At 31.8% G+C, this 17,878-nt stretch overlaps 1 protein-coding gene across 1 annotated transcript; it reads right to left on the bottom strand.

Moving 5' to 3' along the window:
- Positions 1 to 6,490: 6,490 nt before the first annotated feature.
- Positions 6,491 to 14,767, bottom strand: HELRODRAFT_187537 (hypothetical protein). The gene is made up of 9 exons (XM_009030510.1): positions 14,692 to 14,767; positions 13,629 to 13,766; positions 12,370 to 12,467; positions 10,870 to 10,927; positions 9,955 to 10,189; positions 9,798 to 9,897; positions 8,172 to 8,244; positions 7,183 to 7,329; positions 6,491 to 6,912 (listed from the first exon to the last, which is right to left on the bottom strand). The coding sequence occupies exons 1-9, from the start codon at positions 14,731 to 14,733 to the stop codon at positions 6,763 to 6,765; spliced, it is 1,041 nt and encodes a 346-aa protein (XP_009028758.1). The 5' UTR covers positions 14,734 to 14,767; the 3' UTR covers positions 6,491 to 6,762.
- Positions 14,768 to 17,878: the final 3,111 nt, after the last annotated feature.

Below are 17,878 nucleotides of genomic sequence, written 5' to 3'. Positions count from 1 at the left end.
GACGTTTTTTGGAAAGGATGAGATGATACGAAACTCAATTTTCTAATCACATTATCACTTAGGTCTCATGCTGAAGTTTTTGAAGTTTGTACTGAAGTATAAATAAATAGAACTTGAATGTACGCATTACGTTTCACTATATATATTGTTGCGGTTGCGCGAATGCATGAGAACACCGAACCAGGAGTAGCAGTGAGCGGGAGAAGAAAAGAATAGTATTTGTTTGGATAGGCTGGACACGTGTTTCGTCCCTACCGGGAACTTAGCAGCCCGAATACCTATCAGAATAGTTATCGCAGTTTCATATATAGCCCGCACAAATCACTTCGTTAGCTCGTGTTGTTTTACATTTATTATTGAAGATTGTTAGTTTTTAGTCGTTAGGATTTTCAATCCGACAATATAGAATATAACATAAATAATATAATATAACATATATAATATATATTCTATATATATGCGTTTCACACGTTTTTGTCTTTTCAACATGTTATCGACAATACAAAATGCTCTTAATATTTTTTGTTATATTTTAAAACCCTTCCTCAAAATTATATTCTTTTACCTTATGTATCGCGTAAAACTCATCTTTAAATTTTTGTTAAATTGTTTTATTATTATTATTTGGTTTGTTAATGATTCAATAAACTAGCAGATTACGTTTTTTTGCTATAAAACAAATATTTCTATTGAACATCAAAAGCGTAGCCAAGTACTAAGTTAAAAAAATTTTGTCCGGAAACTGTTTCAGCCCCCTCCTCCATGACCAAAAATTATGCATTGAGCAGAAAAATAAGGTCGTCAAAGTTTTTATGATAGGATAGAATAGTTTAGCAGCGAAGGCAAAGCTTCTTGCAGCCAATGTCTGACATCTTTCTAGGCGTTTGACAACTCAACTACCAGGTGCTCTAGTTATATTTTTTACTTTTACATTAAATTATTTACGATACAATGAATAAACTATTTAATTATTTTCTTCTTAAAATTTGCTTGAGCTTATTGTAACAATTAATATGTTTTAAATAAATCAACATTTTGGTGCGGATTATAAAGAATTTCTACGAAGGAAATAAACAAGATGAAGTGCTGATTTTTTAATAAATTATAAAATGAATAAATAATCTTTTTTGTCAGAGTTCTGTTTTATCATTATTCTGTTTCATTGTTGTTCTGTTCGGTCTATGTTCTGTTCTTTTTCGTCTGTTTTGACCTTTTTATTGTCAGATTGCAAATCTTAACGATTTAAAACGAACGATTCTCAAAAATAAATAAAAACGCCACAAACTGATGAAGTGATTCGTGGGGCGACTATATAAGGATAAAACTGCGATACTATTCTAATGGTATTCGGGCTGCTAGTGAGTCTCCGGTAGGGACGATACACGTGTCCAGCCTGTCCAAACGAATACTATTCTTTTTTCTTTTCAGTCCTGCGTACTGCTCTTCCTGGTTTGGTCTTCTTTTACATTTGCGCAACTATAAGACTGTCTTGTACGTCCGTTCACGAATTTAAAACGAACCATGCGAAGGTGTGCGGAAAATTTATAAACCACAACCACAATAGTAAATAGGTTTTATTTAAAAAAAAATCATTATTTGAATGTAGTTATAGCGATTTTTTTTAGTATGTCAGTAAATCACAGATTATGGATGAAATTGTTTTTATCCTTTTTATAGTTCAATATAGTTGGAAGGAGTTCAAATATGTTTCTTTCTCGTTATGTTAGTTTTTATTTCATTTTTTTTCTTTATTTACCATTTAAAATCATATAACTTAATAATCATATAATCTTAATAATTTAATTTGAAGTCTACATTTTTATTTAAAAAGTAATAAATTAGTGTGAGAGTTACAGATATTTACAATTTATTAAACAATAAACAAATGATAAACTGATAAATTATTAAAGGCAAGAATGGCAAAATAGTTTTAAGAAACGACGAAAGAAGACTGACTGGTCCACTCTTCGGAGCATCCGGCATCATCACTAACGATCATCTCGTCCTTAAAATGAACCTTTTTAATGAATGACGCCGATAATGCACCTTTGTCGCCAGTGCATTTTGGAAAATTCTGTTCGTTATGTTGCAGTTTAGCTTGCAACCAGACGGGAACTTGCTGAGAACAGATGGAATCATCCGATTGACAAATTGCTGGATCTTCAAGATTTATTTTAATTAATTTTGTTAAAATTGCATTAATATGAAAAACGTGAGATACTAAATATTAGAAAAGAAGAATAGCTACACATTTTCACGTCCTTTAATTCCAAATTGTTATTGTTTCTACTACTCTATATTTTTTAACATTTTTTTACAAAGTAAATTTATTTTTTAAAGTTCAATAAAAAAATCTTCAACTTTTTTTTTAGTTTGTTTTATATTATTCATTTAAGTCTTTTGTTTTCAGTTCAAGACTAAAATGATAAAATATTAATAATTTAATATTGAATTTGTTAGAAAAAAACGTGGAATGCTTTTTAAAACTCAATCAATAAATTATTTAACAATCATTCAATCGAACGATCAAATTTTTCACCGAGAAGTTATTCATACCGCTGGACTAGAACAGTTAAATATTGATTAACATTACAATAGTAATTATGAAGTGATTATAATCAGTTCGGGGTAAAATAATTTTCATATTAATATTGTATTATTGAATATTCAGAACTTAATTTATTCATACCGCTGGACTAAAACAGTTAAATATTGATTAACATTACAATAGTAATTATGAAGTGATTATAATCAGTTCGTGGTAAAATAATTTTCATATTAATATTAATATTGTATTATTAAATATTCAGAACTTAATTTATTCATTTCATTTTTTATCATTCTTATTAGAACATTATTTATCAATATTATTTAATTGTAGTATTTAAATATTTTATATACATTTAATAAAAACACCTTTCGAGTAAACTTAAATTTTAAACTAGAATGCAATATGCATCAGCTGCTGGTTAGAATCGGCAAAAGAGGCCGTTCTGAAGCTTGTATGTATGCGTCCAAGCTCTTAATGTTTAAACTCTCTCAAAAATTCATTAATATTAAAAAGTTAAAAATCTTACCAAAGATTTTATAAAAAAATTTTTCATAGTAATAAAAATCACCAGTTACCTTGGAATTCCCTTGTTGGTTTCTGAGGTACTTCTTTGCTTTTTGTTATATCCTCCTGGCAAAATGTTAAATAAGAAGTTTAATTGCTGATTGATATGAAGATATATTTTATATAGAATAAACCTTTGAATCAGTGTTTTTCTTATCAGGCGAGTTTGAAGAAAAAACAACTTTGAAATGTTTGAAATGAACAAAAGGCTGTCGGATGGTCTTCTCGCACGATGGTGATGATTCGTACCGACAGTAATATATGGAAGCGATTAAGCAGACACAAAACACAACAAAGCAAATGCTCACTGCAAGGCTGATTATTAACGTTGAAGATGTTTGTAGAAGATGAATAACGTTGATGATTATCATTTCACTAGCTGTCCTATTTTCACTAGAGGTTACAGTTATATTCAATTTATATTGCGCTATTGATGTTTCCAGTGGTCGTTTCAGAGTTATGTCTCCAATCTTTCTATCTATTTCAAAGTTATAACTCCCCCCTTGAATCGCAAAGTTAATCGTATCATTTTCTAGCAGAGTGGCAACAGTAACTCTCGTTATAAAACTTCCGACTGGTGAATTTCCTGGCAGGCTTATGGAATTGTTATTGCTTGTAGGGAAAATAAAAATAATGAAACTGGGAAGTATTTTTATGTATATGACAGCGGTTTCTATAGTGCTTTTGTATTTTATATTCAAAAAAATTTTCAAAATTTTCAATTTTTTGAAAATATCGGTAGATGGATTAAATATTTTCATGGTAGAACAGTCAATATCAAATGAAGATCGATTGATAAGTGACCCGTTTTCGAAATAAAATTTATACTCTATTGGGATGTTTTTGACGGTTGGATTAGCATCTAAACTGCCAATTGTTTTATTCGGGTAAAGTTCACTTTCGATAAGATTGTATATATACATTTTTGTTTTCAAGATGCTTTCCCTAACATCTTCAAGACTAATAAATAATCTATCAATGAGGTTGTTGGTGTCATTGCCATAAACTGAAATACGCAGAACAAAACTGGTCTGATTGAACGCATAGCTTTTTTTCACTGTCAACAGTCCTGATTCTGTATTTAAGTTGAACGCCTCAACATAATTTTCAAGATAAAAACGTATTTCTGGAACGCTACTTGATAATAATTTGATTTCTTCTATTTCTGTTTTCAGATCAATGTTCAAATACATTAAAGTGACGTTGAATGCAAATAATTTGTTCAACGGCATAATATTTTCTATCAAGAGATTTCCATATATTTGATGATTCAATAGTTGGCAACTAACATTCAAATAAATTTGTTGTAAAAAAATGGTAGCAAGATCAAATTTTGAAATTATTATGTATTCCTTACATTCTGAAATTTTAAAAAAAGAAAAATATTCATTACTTAACAGGCACCAACACTCGTTTGTTGCATATTTGAAATCCGTTACTTTAACACGTGCAACATATGTACCATTTGTTACTGCTTCGAACGGCAATAAAACTGCATCTACTTTTTGGGAATCACGTTCAAAAATAATTTTTGGAAGCTCGTCGTTGTTGATAATTTTAATGTAAACGTTCGTCGTCCCTGCCAAAGCGGAGTTTTTAGAGTCGAAAGCTAATATGGAAAGATTGTAAACATAGGACTTACCGGAGTCAATGTTTCGTATCAGTTTTATTACTCCGGTTTGGTTGTCAAGATCAAACAAATCATTTGCTATGTAAAGCGTGAGTGTAGAAAACTGGAAAAGAACTGAATTGTTTGAAGATTTCGTCTGCAGCTGAATAATTGTAGAATTAGCATAAACAGGAGCAACCAAAAACACGTGATATTCACGACTGTAAAACTGAGGAGGATCATTATTTGGTGTAGTTCTAATCGTAACATTCAAGTAACCTACATTTGCAGGATCCGCAGTATCTTCAGCTGCAATCGTCAAAAGTATTTTCCCTTTAAATTTGTTTATCAAAATGAGGTTTATATTCCATAAATCATTTACGCATGCATACTCTAGATCAAAGTAGAATGGTCGATCTACAATATAAAATTTCTTAATCCCATTTACTGGCGAATCATCATCTTTTGCCGTTGGAATATTATATTTACTTCCAAGTGGTGCATTTTCTGGTATGGAAATAGTAAAAACTGGCAAAGCGAAAATTGGTACAAAATCATTAACATCTTCTATTGCAACAACGATTTTTACTTTGCTTATTACGATTGAATTATACTTTATAAGAACATAGAAACAGAGTTCACACACACTTTCTCCGGGACATATTAAATCCCGATTTATTGAAGTCGATGTTTTTAAAATTCCGGTAACATTATGTATCTTGAAATGTGCCGTTACTTGTGAATCATCTAAACTAAACTCCATTGACAACATTTGAGTTTCTGACAACTCGGTGTATAATTTTAAATCTGATGCGACACTTCCTACAAACAGCATTGGCTGCAATTTTTCAACAGTTGAATAACGAAGAATAGAACTCCAAGCAAACGTCTTATAACAATATTCAAACATTATAATTACAATTAATGAAAAAAAAATTTCGCAACGCATACTTACGTTACTTTAAGATATGAAAAAAATTATGAAAACAAAATTTGCGCAAATAGACATGCTGGCGTTCCGCCTTGCATATAACGCCGTTCTTGGCAGCAATGCAACTTGCTAAAACACCTGTCTTTATTGATTGGGTGAGCGCCAAATATAAACAAAAACATTGATCGTTCTTCAACTTCTTTCTATTTGTCAGCATTGTGCAAGCTTTCGATTGTCTCTTTGTTACTCACACACAATACGGAAGCAATTCTTTGTTACAAACTTCACCTAGCACGTAATCTTTATTAAAATTATTATTGGATTAAAATAAAATATTGCTATGAAATGACTAAAAAACATAAACACAAACCTAATAAGATTAACTCAGTTTTTATCAAGAAGTTTGGATATAAAATAAATTGCCTTCCTCCTACCTAGCATTCGAACCGGGGAAGCATGCAGCAAACCCGTAATACTCTAAAAATAAGCACAATCTCAAAATTAAATTTAAAGCCAATTTAAAACGATAATGCAGCAATACGGACAAAGGTATGCACGCACATAATATGCAAACATCACTCTACAAAATATAAAGCATTCATACGCACACGAATTTTCGGGACATTTCAGTTACAGGCTACAATTATTGTTTTCGAAATTAAGAAAATTGGAGCTGGTTTAGACGATTATTTCAGCAAGTGATCATTTCTTCAATAACAGAAACTGATGAAAGACGGAGACGAAGTAGCAAAATGATCTAACGTACCGCTACAAACAACACCACGACCTACATAAAAAGCTTCTAACGCCAAAATGGTCGTAGAAAAAACAGGGTAAAGAACTTGAAAATTTTATGAACACGAATCAAGTACGCAAAAAATAAATTATGTTTTCAAAACCAAAATTGCTTTTGATAATAAAAATTGCAGGTTAGAAATATTATTTTGCACAAAATAAATATAGTAAATTATATCCAAATTGCTAACAAATTCAACAATAAGATTAAAAAACTGGGAAGGCAACATGATTATGATATCTAATTAGGCGATCACAAAAATTTAAAAAGGCACAGTTGAAACAAAAAACATTAAAAAAGTTGTTGATGATTCATGCTTGCTCGACTACTTCTTCGGCACTTTTTCTTTTGTTCTTAATGAGGTTGGCGATCATGGCCCATTCCTCATCTGAAACGTTTTCTATCAGATGGTTGAACGAACCGGCCGCGAAGTTGAATTCTCCTCCATCCAACCTAATAATCTTCAGACATGAAAATGAAAATAATTTAACGCTAGACATTTCTGCTGTCAAATAATTTATTAAATAATGTTAATTTTCTGATGGTCGTGAAAAAATAAGCGCTCTTGAAATCGTCTATACACAACATTGATACTAAGAGATTTTGGGCTACTGTAATCATTATCTTGGTGAAGTTACAAAAAATGAATCGGCGAAAAAACGTACAAAGCACATTCGATCAATTTTTGGAGATACGATCCAGTGAATGATGATTAAAGATAAATAATTTACCGATCCAGTCATCCAAGAGGAGTAATCGCTGACGAGATAGCACGCCAGATTTGCAACTTCCTCCACTTCTCCGTACCTGCCAAGCGGCAACTTGTTCAGCTTGCCATGCATGAACCGACCGGTGGGATCCAACTGAGCCGTAGCCCCCTAACGTTCAATTACGTTTTGTAATTTTCTACACGGTGCGGCTTCAACGTGATAGAAGCAGTTGATATTTTCAAATTTCTTCAAAACTTTTAGTTAAATTATTAAATAACATTTCACTGGTTGTTTCTAATCAGCAGACAAAAAAGTCGTGTGATTTGTAATGCCAGATGGAAAAAAGTCATATTTATTTTAGATGGGTCAAAGGCAATAAGAGAAAAAAATGTTATTTCATAACGCAGTAAAAAGGATCCATTACGGTTTAAACGGTTTTTCGGAACTTGGATAATGCCAAATAACATATCTCTACATCCGCCCACACTGACTGATGAAACTATGATGTCCTTGGCGTAGTCGACTCAGAGCATTAAATTTTATAATTTACCACATCAAGCATGATCATCCAAACTCAATGCAGTAATAAAACGTTCGAGTAAAAAAGCAATTTATTCCGGTAATTTGTAGCAGAGAATTCGAATCAGCAAAACAGATTGATGTTCATTTGATGGATTCTATATGTATGAAATTTATTAGAATTGAGACGACATTTGAACGCTAAGTCAATTTTTTTACTAATCTACGAGTGCACTCAACAAAATTTTGTTTATATTATTATCGTGTAAATGTTAATGGAAATCAACTGTGGATTTAACTTAAGCCAATCGTTTTGAAAACATTTAGCAAAATTAATTGTTCCCATCAATTTGATCCGCACTGCAGCTTAGCATGGGCTCAAGAAATTGTTTACATTGACATAAAATAGTAACTAATCTGTTTCAATGACTACTACAATAAACCGTTCCTAAGCTATTTAATAAAAATTATCAGCAGAAAATATATCAAACCGGAGTGTGAACGTGGCCTGGTTGGATGCAATTGAATCTCAGCCCATATATGCACCACTCTGCAGCCAGCGACCTGCAATTGAAATGAGCACATCATTAGAAATCAACTACTGACTGCAGATGCAGCAAGTGGGGGAGGCGCAACCCCGACCGGATGTCCGGGAGGCACCCATTCAAGTGGGCGAACGTCTAAGTACTGTTTCACAAACTTTATTTATGACATCTGAACAACAAAAAATTAGATAAAATATATTTGAACACATTTCGTTTTCACCATTTATTTATAGAGCGCGTTCAAAAGTAATAGTAAATGTTAATTAAAATTGATTTAAAACAGGAAACTAAAGATGAAAAACTGTAGAAATAAAACTGCGGTTTTTTGTATAGGGAAAACGAAATAAATGAAAGTTTTGATTTACAATCAAATGTTTTTAAAGCGCTCCTTGTCGGCATTATGCAGCAAATAAAATGCAGAATTGAAAGACGTGCAAGACAAAAAAATGAAGGTGCGGAGAGAGTTGGTAGAGAGCCACAAAGAATTGTGAGCAGTGCCGTGGGCAGAATAGATTTAGAAACAAGAGAGGTTCCAAACGAATCGATGTGGCTGAGGAAGTTGGGATTTTTTAGAAATCGATTATAAAATTTATAAAAATGATAACTTGAAGACAAAGTGTTCACTCTATGCGGAGTTCCAATTCAAACATTTGAGGAACTAAATTAACATAAAATATCCCATTGTAGAATCCACTGCAGAACAAAAGTTTCAAAATCAAAAAACATACTGAATACAGAGATCATCCCGTTTTTCCTATTTTAGAGTTGCCCCTTAAATTTTGCAAATCAAAGAAAGAATGAATATCCTCAAGAACTTAAGTGGGATACTTCGGTGAATTAAAATTAATACTAAAATATTCATGGGTTTCAATGAGCCAACAGCATTTGTGCAACTTGGTGGTGCTGGGTAGAGCCTATCGAAGAAAATGAAATGAACAGCTTTGATTTCAAAATTTACTTTTTAGAATAATTGTACGTTTTACTTCTTTTGTTGCAGTAAAAATACCTGTGAAATTTATTTTTTTGTAGCTTGTTAGTTTTCCACCACATAAAAACATAAATAAGTAGATTTCAGTTTTGGGGTGCAAATGGGAGAGATTTGCCCAGGGCGTATTTCATAGTCCCCAAGCCACTGGTAGTCTGGTTCGACTCTAAGAAATTTGATTGAAACTGAGCAACATTTTGTACATTGCTGATGCTGTACATTGCTCGTTTCCACTACACTAAAGACGGTACTGATCCCAAAAGTATTCAGCTGGAACATGGAAACCTACATTTGTTGAAGTGAATTCTAGAAAAAGGAGTAAAAGAATCGAAATAAAGAAAGGAAAATATTAGTTCACTGAATTAATGAAGTAAATACAATTAGAGCAACATTTACTTTAGGATGACAATCAGTGCCTTCTCTCAACAGACTCGTTCGCCATTAATTTATTATTTCATAAATAATAATTCAGAGAACAAATGTGCAAATGAATTGCTTTTGAATAAAATGTGGAAACATAAACGATGCATATGGTCAAAAAACAATTTAGATTACGAATAATTAAAAGATTTTGAGAGGTGTACTACTTGGTGAAGCTTTCAACAGCAGACTTTGCACAAGCAGATGGTACTGTAAACGCTGATCCACTAAGAGTGTAACTTGTCGACATGTTCAAGAAGGCACCTCCTTAAAAAACATTTTCATGCGTCATTTATAAATTGAAAACTAGCTCAAACAAACAACCTTGCCTAGCAGCAATAAGCCTTTTGCCGATGTCAACGGTAACATTGATGGTGCCGTTGAGGATGACCGCCATGATGGAGTCCCAGGCATGTTTGGTCAGTTTGACGGTTGGACTGATGAAGTTGCCGGCAGCGTTGTTGATGACGATGGTGGGCAGTCCGAGCACGTCGATGCATTCTGACACTGCGTCCCGAACTGACTCCGAGGAACATACATTGCATCGGATCGGCAACACCTTGTATTTAATGCAGTGTATCTAATTTTATATGCAGAACACCAAAATTAAAACCAAAATTAATTTTTCTAATATGAATTCAATGTTGAAAACATCTTATTGTAATTTGATCATCAGACGAAAGCAAGATGATGAATAAAAGCTTTTCAACGTAATTTGCATAACATAGTGAAGAAATATGAATATTCCTAAAATGTTGATTCGCAGTAAATACAAAACCATTCATTAGGCAATATATTTATAAATGAGCATGTAGATATGACAGGGATGTGGTTACAAACGAGGAATACCCAACACTGCAGACTGTTATAATTCTTGTCGTGTGGTTGAGGAAATTATAATTGAGATGAAGAAAAAATTAAGACAACAACCTTACATTGAAAATAATTTAGACAAATGCAAACACTGGAAGCACTTATGAAAATTGATTTAAGAATAAAATTAGTATCCCACCATGACAAAACACCTCAGTGGAAACTTCAAAACAAGTTAATTTCACTGCCACATCAGTACAAGTTAATGTCATCACAACACCAACAAGAAGTTAATATTATCAAAGCACCAGCAAGTTAAAGTCATTGTGACACCAACAACAAGTTAATGTCATCGCAATACCAGCCTTAGTTAATGCTGTTGCAACATCTACAATTAAAAAGTGTTATTGCATAAAATGCATATACCTCATTTTTGGATTTGCTGCTTATGACATCAGCTGTGTTCTTCAGCACTTCAATGTTTCTAAAGAAAAATAAATTACGGTAATAGGAATTAATTTTATTTTAATTTCAGTCCAGGCAGTTTTTTTTACTTGTTGTTACTTGTTGTTTTCAAAAGATAATATTTTCAAACCACCTTCCTGGCACCAAATAACTTTTTAATTCAATTTAAAAACCCCAAAAATTTATAGTAGTATTGGTTGTACCTATCCCACCGTCGCACACTCATCGCAACATCCTCACCCTTACACACAATCATCACAACATCAACCAGATTATTGTAGCCAGAGACTCACCAGGCCAGCTCGACTTAATCAGAAAAGTGCTCAAGTAGTCTGGCGATCCACGCCAACTCTGACATTCGCTTCATAATCTGCATTAACCGTCAACCTCCGTATTCTGCTGATGAATGTAAGACTCTTGCAACATCTTGTGCCAATCATTTTTAATATAAAATTGATTGCCTTTTCTATTGCCTCCTCAAACATCTTTTTTCGACACTCAATCTTATCCTGGCACTCCCTTTCTAATCTTCTCCAGCTGTTTCACACTCGGATTCTTTCATTGCCTGATAAAACTTCTCCACTTATTATATCAACACCTCTCTTAAAACAATTTGCTTCGTCTTTTCCACCTTTCTATCCAAAGCTTGCTAACCTTTTTTTTGGAAAAAATTCAAGCCATTTTTCCTCATTATTTAAACCTTGTCAAGGCTTACAACATCTTTTAAAATGAAAGTGGAAGCACATGCACAAAAGTTATTAAAAACTGGCGTCCAATCAAATCATCAATTATGGTTCTAAGCAACCGGCAACAACAATCAAAATGTCCCCTCCCATCAACTGCCAATATTGCTGATTAATGCAACTCTACCTTATCTGGTATCTCATTCTATCTCATAAAATCTATTTAACCGGTAGAAAACAAACGTGTTCTTAATGTATCTTACCTCACTCCCAGTACCTTTACACTAATAAGACTACATCAGTTGCCTAATCATCTTCGATAACATTCCAACCATCAACTCAACTACTAACTTACATCAACCTGTTAGCAAGTCTTCTGCTGACAATGGGAGTTTTTTTCTCTGTGGAACAACTGCACTCTTCTTTCAGATAATAACCATCCTTAAACCTATTTAAAAAGCATTTAAAGAACTACTTGTTTCTAATTTGGGTGCAGTATCGATGAAAACTCATCCTAAACACCCTGACGCCTTGCACATGGTGCTGTATAAATTAGACCTACACATTATTGTTTAGTGATGATTGAAGGTCATAAACTTTGAAACGCAAATTCAAAAATCAAAATGCATCATAATAAATCATTAAAATCAATTGAGTCATATTACCAAGTATTACTCATTCATTCTTCATTTTATCTAATTTAAAAAATATTACGCCACCAAAATTAATTCAATTTAATGCTGTTTTTAAAGAAATTTTCTTAAACAAAAAAAATTACCGGCTGACAATAGCAACCTTCGCTCCCAGAGAGGATAACATTGTTGCCATGCCGGCTCCAAGACCAGTGCCTCCACCAGTTATAAATGCCACTTTACCCTAATTCAAAAGTGGAAAGCTAATGTATATTGTTATGCAGATGTCACTGTCATGTTGGTGGTTTTTAAATTATAAGAACAATGTTTTAAGAACAATGTTTTTCACTAGTTAGTCGTATCAAATGTTGCCTCTACATATGAAGTTGTTTGTTGGAGAACTAGGGTCGGCCCTGCATCTTTTAATTATATATATAAATGTACAATAATAATTATAATAAAAATATATAATTATATATATATATATATATTGACTATTTTGATCTCAAATGTTTTTTTAACTTCAAATCAAGTCAGTTTAAATAAATACAATACATTAATGTTGACGGTTATGTAATGTAACCAAATGTAAAAAGCGAGCCTATTTCTATTTAAAGGAATTAATAGGTGTGCTTCTTCATGCTATATGGTTGAATATAATTTTTGTTTTACCACAAACTTTGTATAGACCTTTTGCCAAACTATAATTCAATGAAACGAGTACAAGACAAGACACAAGACATTTTTACTTACTTTAATTTAGTTTTATCCACGTTTACTTAACTAACCATTCAATTAATTATTTCTAAACTCATCAAGTCACTTCATCACTTGTTCATTCATTTATTTTATTATTCAATTATTTATTTGTTTTTCATTTTATTATTCAATTTTTCACTTATCTATTATAATTGGCTTCAAGTATATTATTTTATAAACAATATTTTTTATTCATTAATTACTAATCTACAGTTATTATGATTTAGGCCATTTTTCAACCTTACTAACCGGCTACTTACTATTTCCCTATTGTAGCTTAAGTAATTACTTTGCAATGAATAAACATTTACACTTGCATTTATTCTATTTTGTGGTAAATGTATATGTCCAATTTATGTGGGCATATATGTCCAATTTATATGTGATGTAATATTTTTTAAAAGCAGTCTTTTGTACTTGCATGCACTGACATTATTATATGACAGCTGATGAATGGATGTGGTTTGAATAAATCTTCTGACAAAATACTTTTCTGATATATTATTAATTCAATTTTTTATCTTTTCTCCTTTTTGTTTTTTTAATGCCATGCACATCACACTATTCACTCCTCTGTCAGAGTTTGATATTCACAAAGTTAAAAAAATTCAAAGAGTCATACAAATATTTATCAATGGTATGCAACCTTGAACAATCCTTCAGGAAACATTGGTGTTTTGACAGGTTTGAAGTAATGGGACCGTGTCACCCACAGTTCATTAGGTTCATCTTCTTCATCAGATGAATGCACAAGTCTTTTTGTATTATAGATCACTGGGAACTTCTGTTCAAATTAACAAAAAGAGCTATCTTAATATCTGTTAATAAAATTGTAACAGTATCTGCAATGTATGTTATACATTTTAATATGGATACTGCTCATCTTGGCCCTTTAAATAAACTACAAATTCAAAACCTATCACCCACAATAAACATAAATAAACATTATCAGCTGATTGTAAATCATACCATCTAATGTAATCTTTTCTTTCTAGTTTCTATAATAAAAACTAAAATTTTAAATTTTATTATATTTTAAATTTTAAGAGATTTTCCTTATCAGGCAATAAAGTTGAGTTAAATTCTTATATTGATCCCCATGTGGTTCTTTGCTACACATGCACACACTCAAAGTTCTTTGCTGATAGAACATCAAACTAGTTTTTTTACAGGCAATAAACTTTCTGGAAATGTAATAACAATAAAATTATAAAACAAATAACTTTTACTTTCAGTACTTTTGTCAGATAACTGAAGACTTTTCACTAATAAATCTAAATGCCATTTATATATTATATATATATTTGGGCTGGTAATGTTGCTGAGTAGCAGATTATGGAAATAAAGTTGAAAATTTTTTTTCATGCATTTTTTACTTGTGCAACAACCTACTAAATGGGAATAACATATTATAATTATAATAATATAACATTCATTCAATAGTGGTAAAAAAATTGTCTGGCGTGCTAGCAGGCTGCAGTTTGCTACCTCCGCAAGGTTAAACCTGACTAAACCTTTACTCACTGTTTACTCTCATCTAGCTAGCTGGTACCTCTAGCTGGTTTTCACTCTGACTTAATAAAACTAAAAAAAAGACTCTGATAAAGAACGACAAAAACACAGTAATACACAAATTGATTTAATAAATTTAAATTTGCAACGATGTCAAAACTGCTACACTTTCATAAGCACAGTAAAGCTTCGTCTACCTTCAAAGACAGCGGTCCATTTCTCGAAAAAACTCTAATCATTTTTAACAACTGACCTTTTAATATCTAAAAAAAACTTAAAAGTGATAGAAGATAATAAATACTTTTAGTTAGCGCGATTGTTGTGAGTTCAAGTTCAATTCAACAAAAAGTATTATTATAATTGAAAATATTATGATTATTATTATATTAATATCATTGTTAATCTGAACATCAGTGTCTTATATATAAATATATATATATATATATATGAATATATAACTAGGATTGAGACTGTCAATCAATAGCGCTATTTCCGCGATGTTCAACAGCGCTCCTCAATGAATTTTGCAAACAGATGGTTCTTGAGATCCGCTCTGAACTTCGTAAGTGATAGAAAAGTAGTCAGAAAAGGAGGTAGAGAGTTTCAGAGAAAAGGGCCAGAAAGGCAAATGTAGATTTAGCAAAAGAGTGTTTAACATGACGAGTTAAGAAAAAGTGAGAACAAGTAGACGATCGTAAACCGGGGCGTTTAGGTTCACTTATTATATCGGATAAGTACTTAGGAAAAAATTTAGATTGAGACTTATACATAAATGTGAAAATTATTCTACATTTTATAGGTAGCCATAGTACAAGAGAACAAGAAATGGAGATATATGAGAAAAGAAAGAGGCACGAGCAACTAGACAAGCAGCAGAGTTAAAAGCTTTTCTTAAAGGATAGAGAATCAGGAAGACCAAAAGCGAGTTACAGTAATCAATCCTAGATAAGACTAACAAAGTAACAAGAAGGAGAAAAGTAGGATCGTCAAGAAAAGGCAAAAGTTATTATATTCTACGTAGATGAAAGTAAGAACTTCTAGCAACACTTAATCTGAGAAGAAAGAGACATACTAGAATCCAAGATAAAGCCTAGACTACGAAATTTGAGAGAAACATCAAGAGTTTTAGAATCAGGTAAGATAATAGGAGGAATGGTAATAGAGTGTTTAGATTTATTAAGACAAATTAATTCATAATGTCGTAAATACAATAGTTAATATTCTTTCTTTTTCGTGCCTTAACACTTTGTAGTAGTTGAAATGTGATGATATTCAACAAGTGACACAAGAACTTCACGAATATTATTCGTTGTTGACTCGATCTCCTTTCCATGCAATCTTTCCAGTAGTTGTTAGATTGTCCATTCTTTCTTTCCGTATGATGTGACCAAAAAACTTCAACTTTAAGAAATATACCGCTTATATGTATATCTTATACAGATGAAGCTTTTTTCGGTAATCCTTTACCACGAACAAAAATGAATAAAAAAGTAATTAAAAACTTTGTTATAAGTTAAAAACAATGATAAAAATACGATACAAAATATTGTAAATTTGAACCAGAAATTGAAATGGAGTGATATTTTTTTTACCTATATATATATATATATATATATATATTGTGAGGTTTTCTTGGCGCGCATGTTGGTTGAATGTTTTATGAATCGGTTGTGTGCATGCTGGTAGAATATGGTATGAATTGGTGCTGGTATGGCATTGAACGAATGCAGGCAAATTGGTTTGTATGTAAAAGTGTGTAAGAGTGACACAAGGACTTCATGGTCAGTATGTTTGAGACAATTGTTTCTCAAGTAGTCTTGTATGGTTGTATGTATTAACTCTGATTTTATATTTGTGTGAAAAGGAAATCGGTTTTTTTCTAGTGAGGTTCTTAGGTGGTTTTTTAGTGTGGTTCTTATATTGTTTCTAGTTGTATTCTCGGTTCTTAGTTAAATTTTATAGTTGGTCCTCGGTGTTTCTCTGCGTAATTCTTGGTTAGTTCTTGGTGATTCGTTTCTGGTAAGTGTTACTATTTTATTAGTTCTGTTACAAGTGCTGTTCTGTTATCTTTAGATATTGGTTTTATTTAGTTATTCTGTTCAGAACATTTGATATTATTTATTGTTTGTTTAAAGCTTTAAAAGTTGTTTTAGTTGAAAACATTTGAAACTCGTATTTATTTTGAAAGACACTGTAAGTTATTTGTTTGGTTTTAATAGACGTGCTTGAATTAGTTTCTGTTCGACTCTCTAAAACATGACACGTATGTCAGAAAAAGACTTGCCAACGGTTAACAAGTTAACCGCGCAGCCGGTCTTTTCCAACTCGGAGACAATTCATTATGGAGAGATGAGTACCGGCCAAAAACGAGACAGCATAGGCTGGCTGCCGCGTTTGGTAGTGTACAGAAAGAGAATGGTTTCCGCCGCGCAGCAAAAGTTCACTATATATGTCTATTCCTATATATATCGGAAGGATATATATATATTTATTTGGATTAAGTTTGTCGGAATTGTCGAATACCGAAAAAAGTTTTTTGTTCTATCATGCATGAAATAAACGAAAATTTTGGTTTTGAGCTAAAGAAACTTGAAAATGATTTACGATCAACTGTTAGAAAAATCGAAAAGTTAAATTGGAAGTAAACTAACGCCGAACATGCCTTGATTTTCATCAATAATTGCATATATTTATTTATATATATAAGATTAGCGCAATCACTCAACGATATAAATTATGATGAGTATTATTATAATAATAAATATTATTATTATGATAATTGTTGCTCTGGGGCAAGATGCCAATTACTCTTTGTCCACTATGTCAGGCTCGTTAAACTAATAAGCATGTGTTGTCAAACTGCAGTTTGATTTCGTCCCTGAAAAGATATACAACACGTTACAACAATATACTATCGATGATTTTAGAAAAAATTCAATCATTTGCAGGTGCGGATGTATTGATCTACGCAGATTCAAATTGCAACAAATATTGATACCTTCCAGTATCATCTCTCTTCAATTCACTTCGTCCAGATATTGCCATTCGATGAGGTGATACTATCGAAATGCTGGAATTAACAGTTTGCCACGAATCTAACTTCTCTAAATCTAAGGAATATAAAACATCAAAATACTTTTAAAATCTTAATAACAATTTGATAGACGAATTGAAAAGCTCAAATATTATATTAAATTCATTTGAAATTTTCCCGCTAGGTTTTTTAAATATTTTAAACTATTATTAATTAATTTTATTTGGTCAGACCCTTTTCATAGAAATTTAATTAATTCCGTAGTATCGTCATCTTACGCAATTTACTGTGATAGGGACACGATTTGAACATAATTTAATGCTGATCCTATTTCTCTTTGTGCCCATTTA

This window comes from Helobdella robusta, assembly GCF_000326865.2.
Source record: "Helobdella robusta unplaced genomic scaffold HELROscaffold_69, whole genome shotgun sequence".
NCBI classification, from domain to species: Eukaryota; Metazoa; Annelida; class Clitellata; order Rhynchobdellida; family Glossiphoniidae; genus Helobdella; species Helobdella robusta.
Note: the sequence above shows the minus strand (reverse complement) of the source record. Positions and strands in the feature narration are given on the sequence as shown.

Bases quoted from the DNA above. Each gene is read 5' to 3' on its own strand.
- HELRODRAFT_187537 (XM_009030510.1), bottom strand. From the start codon at position 14,733: ATGATTAGAGTTTTTTCGAGAAATGGACCGCTGTCTTTGAAG. The intron at 12,468-13,628 runs GTTGCATACCAT...CTTTTGAATTAG, and splicing joins TTCCTGAAGGATTGTTCAAG to GGTAAAGTGGCATTTATAAC. The intron at 7,330-8,171 runs GTTTGATATATT...ATTGAACGTTAG, and splicing joins CAGGCCACGTTCACACTCCG to GGGGCTACGGCTCAGTTGGA.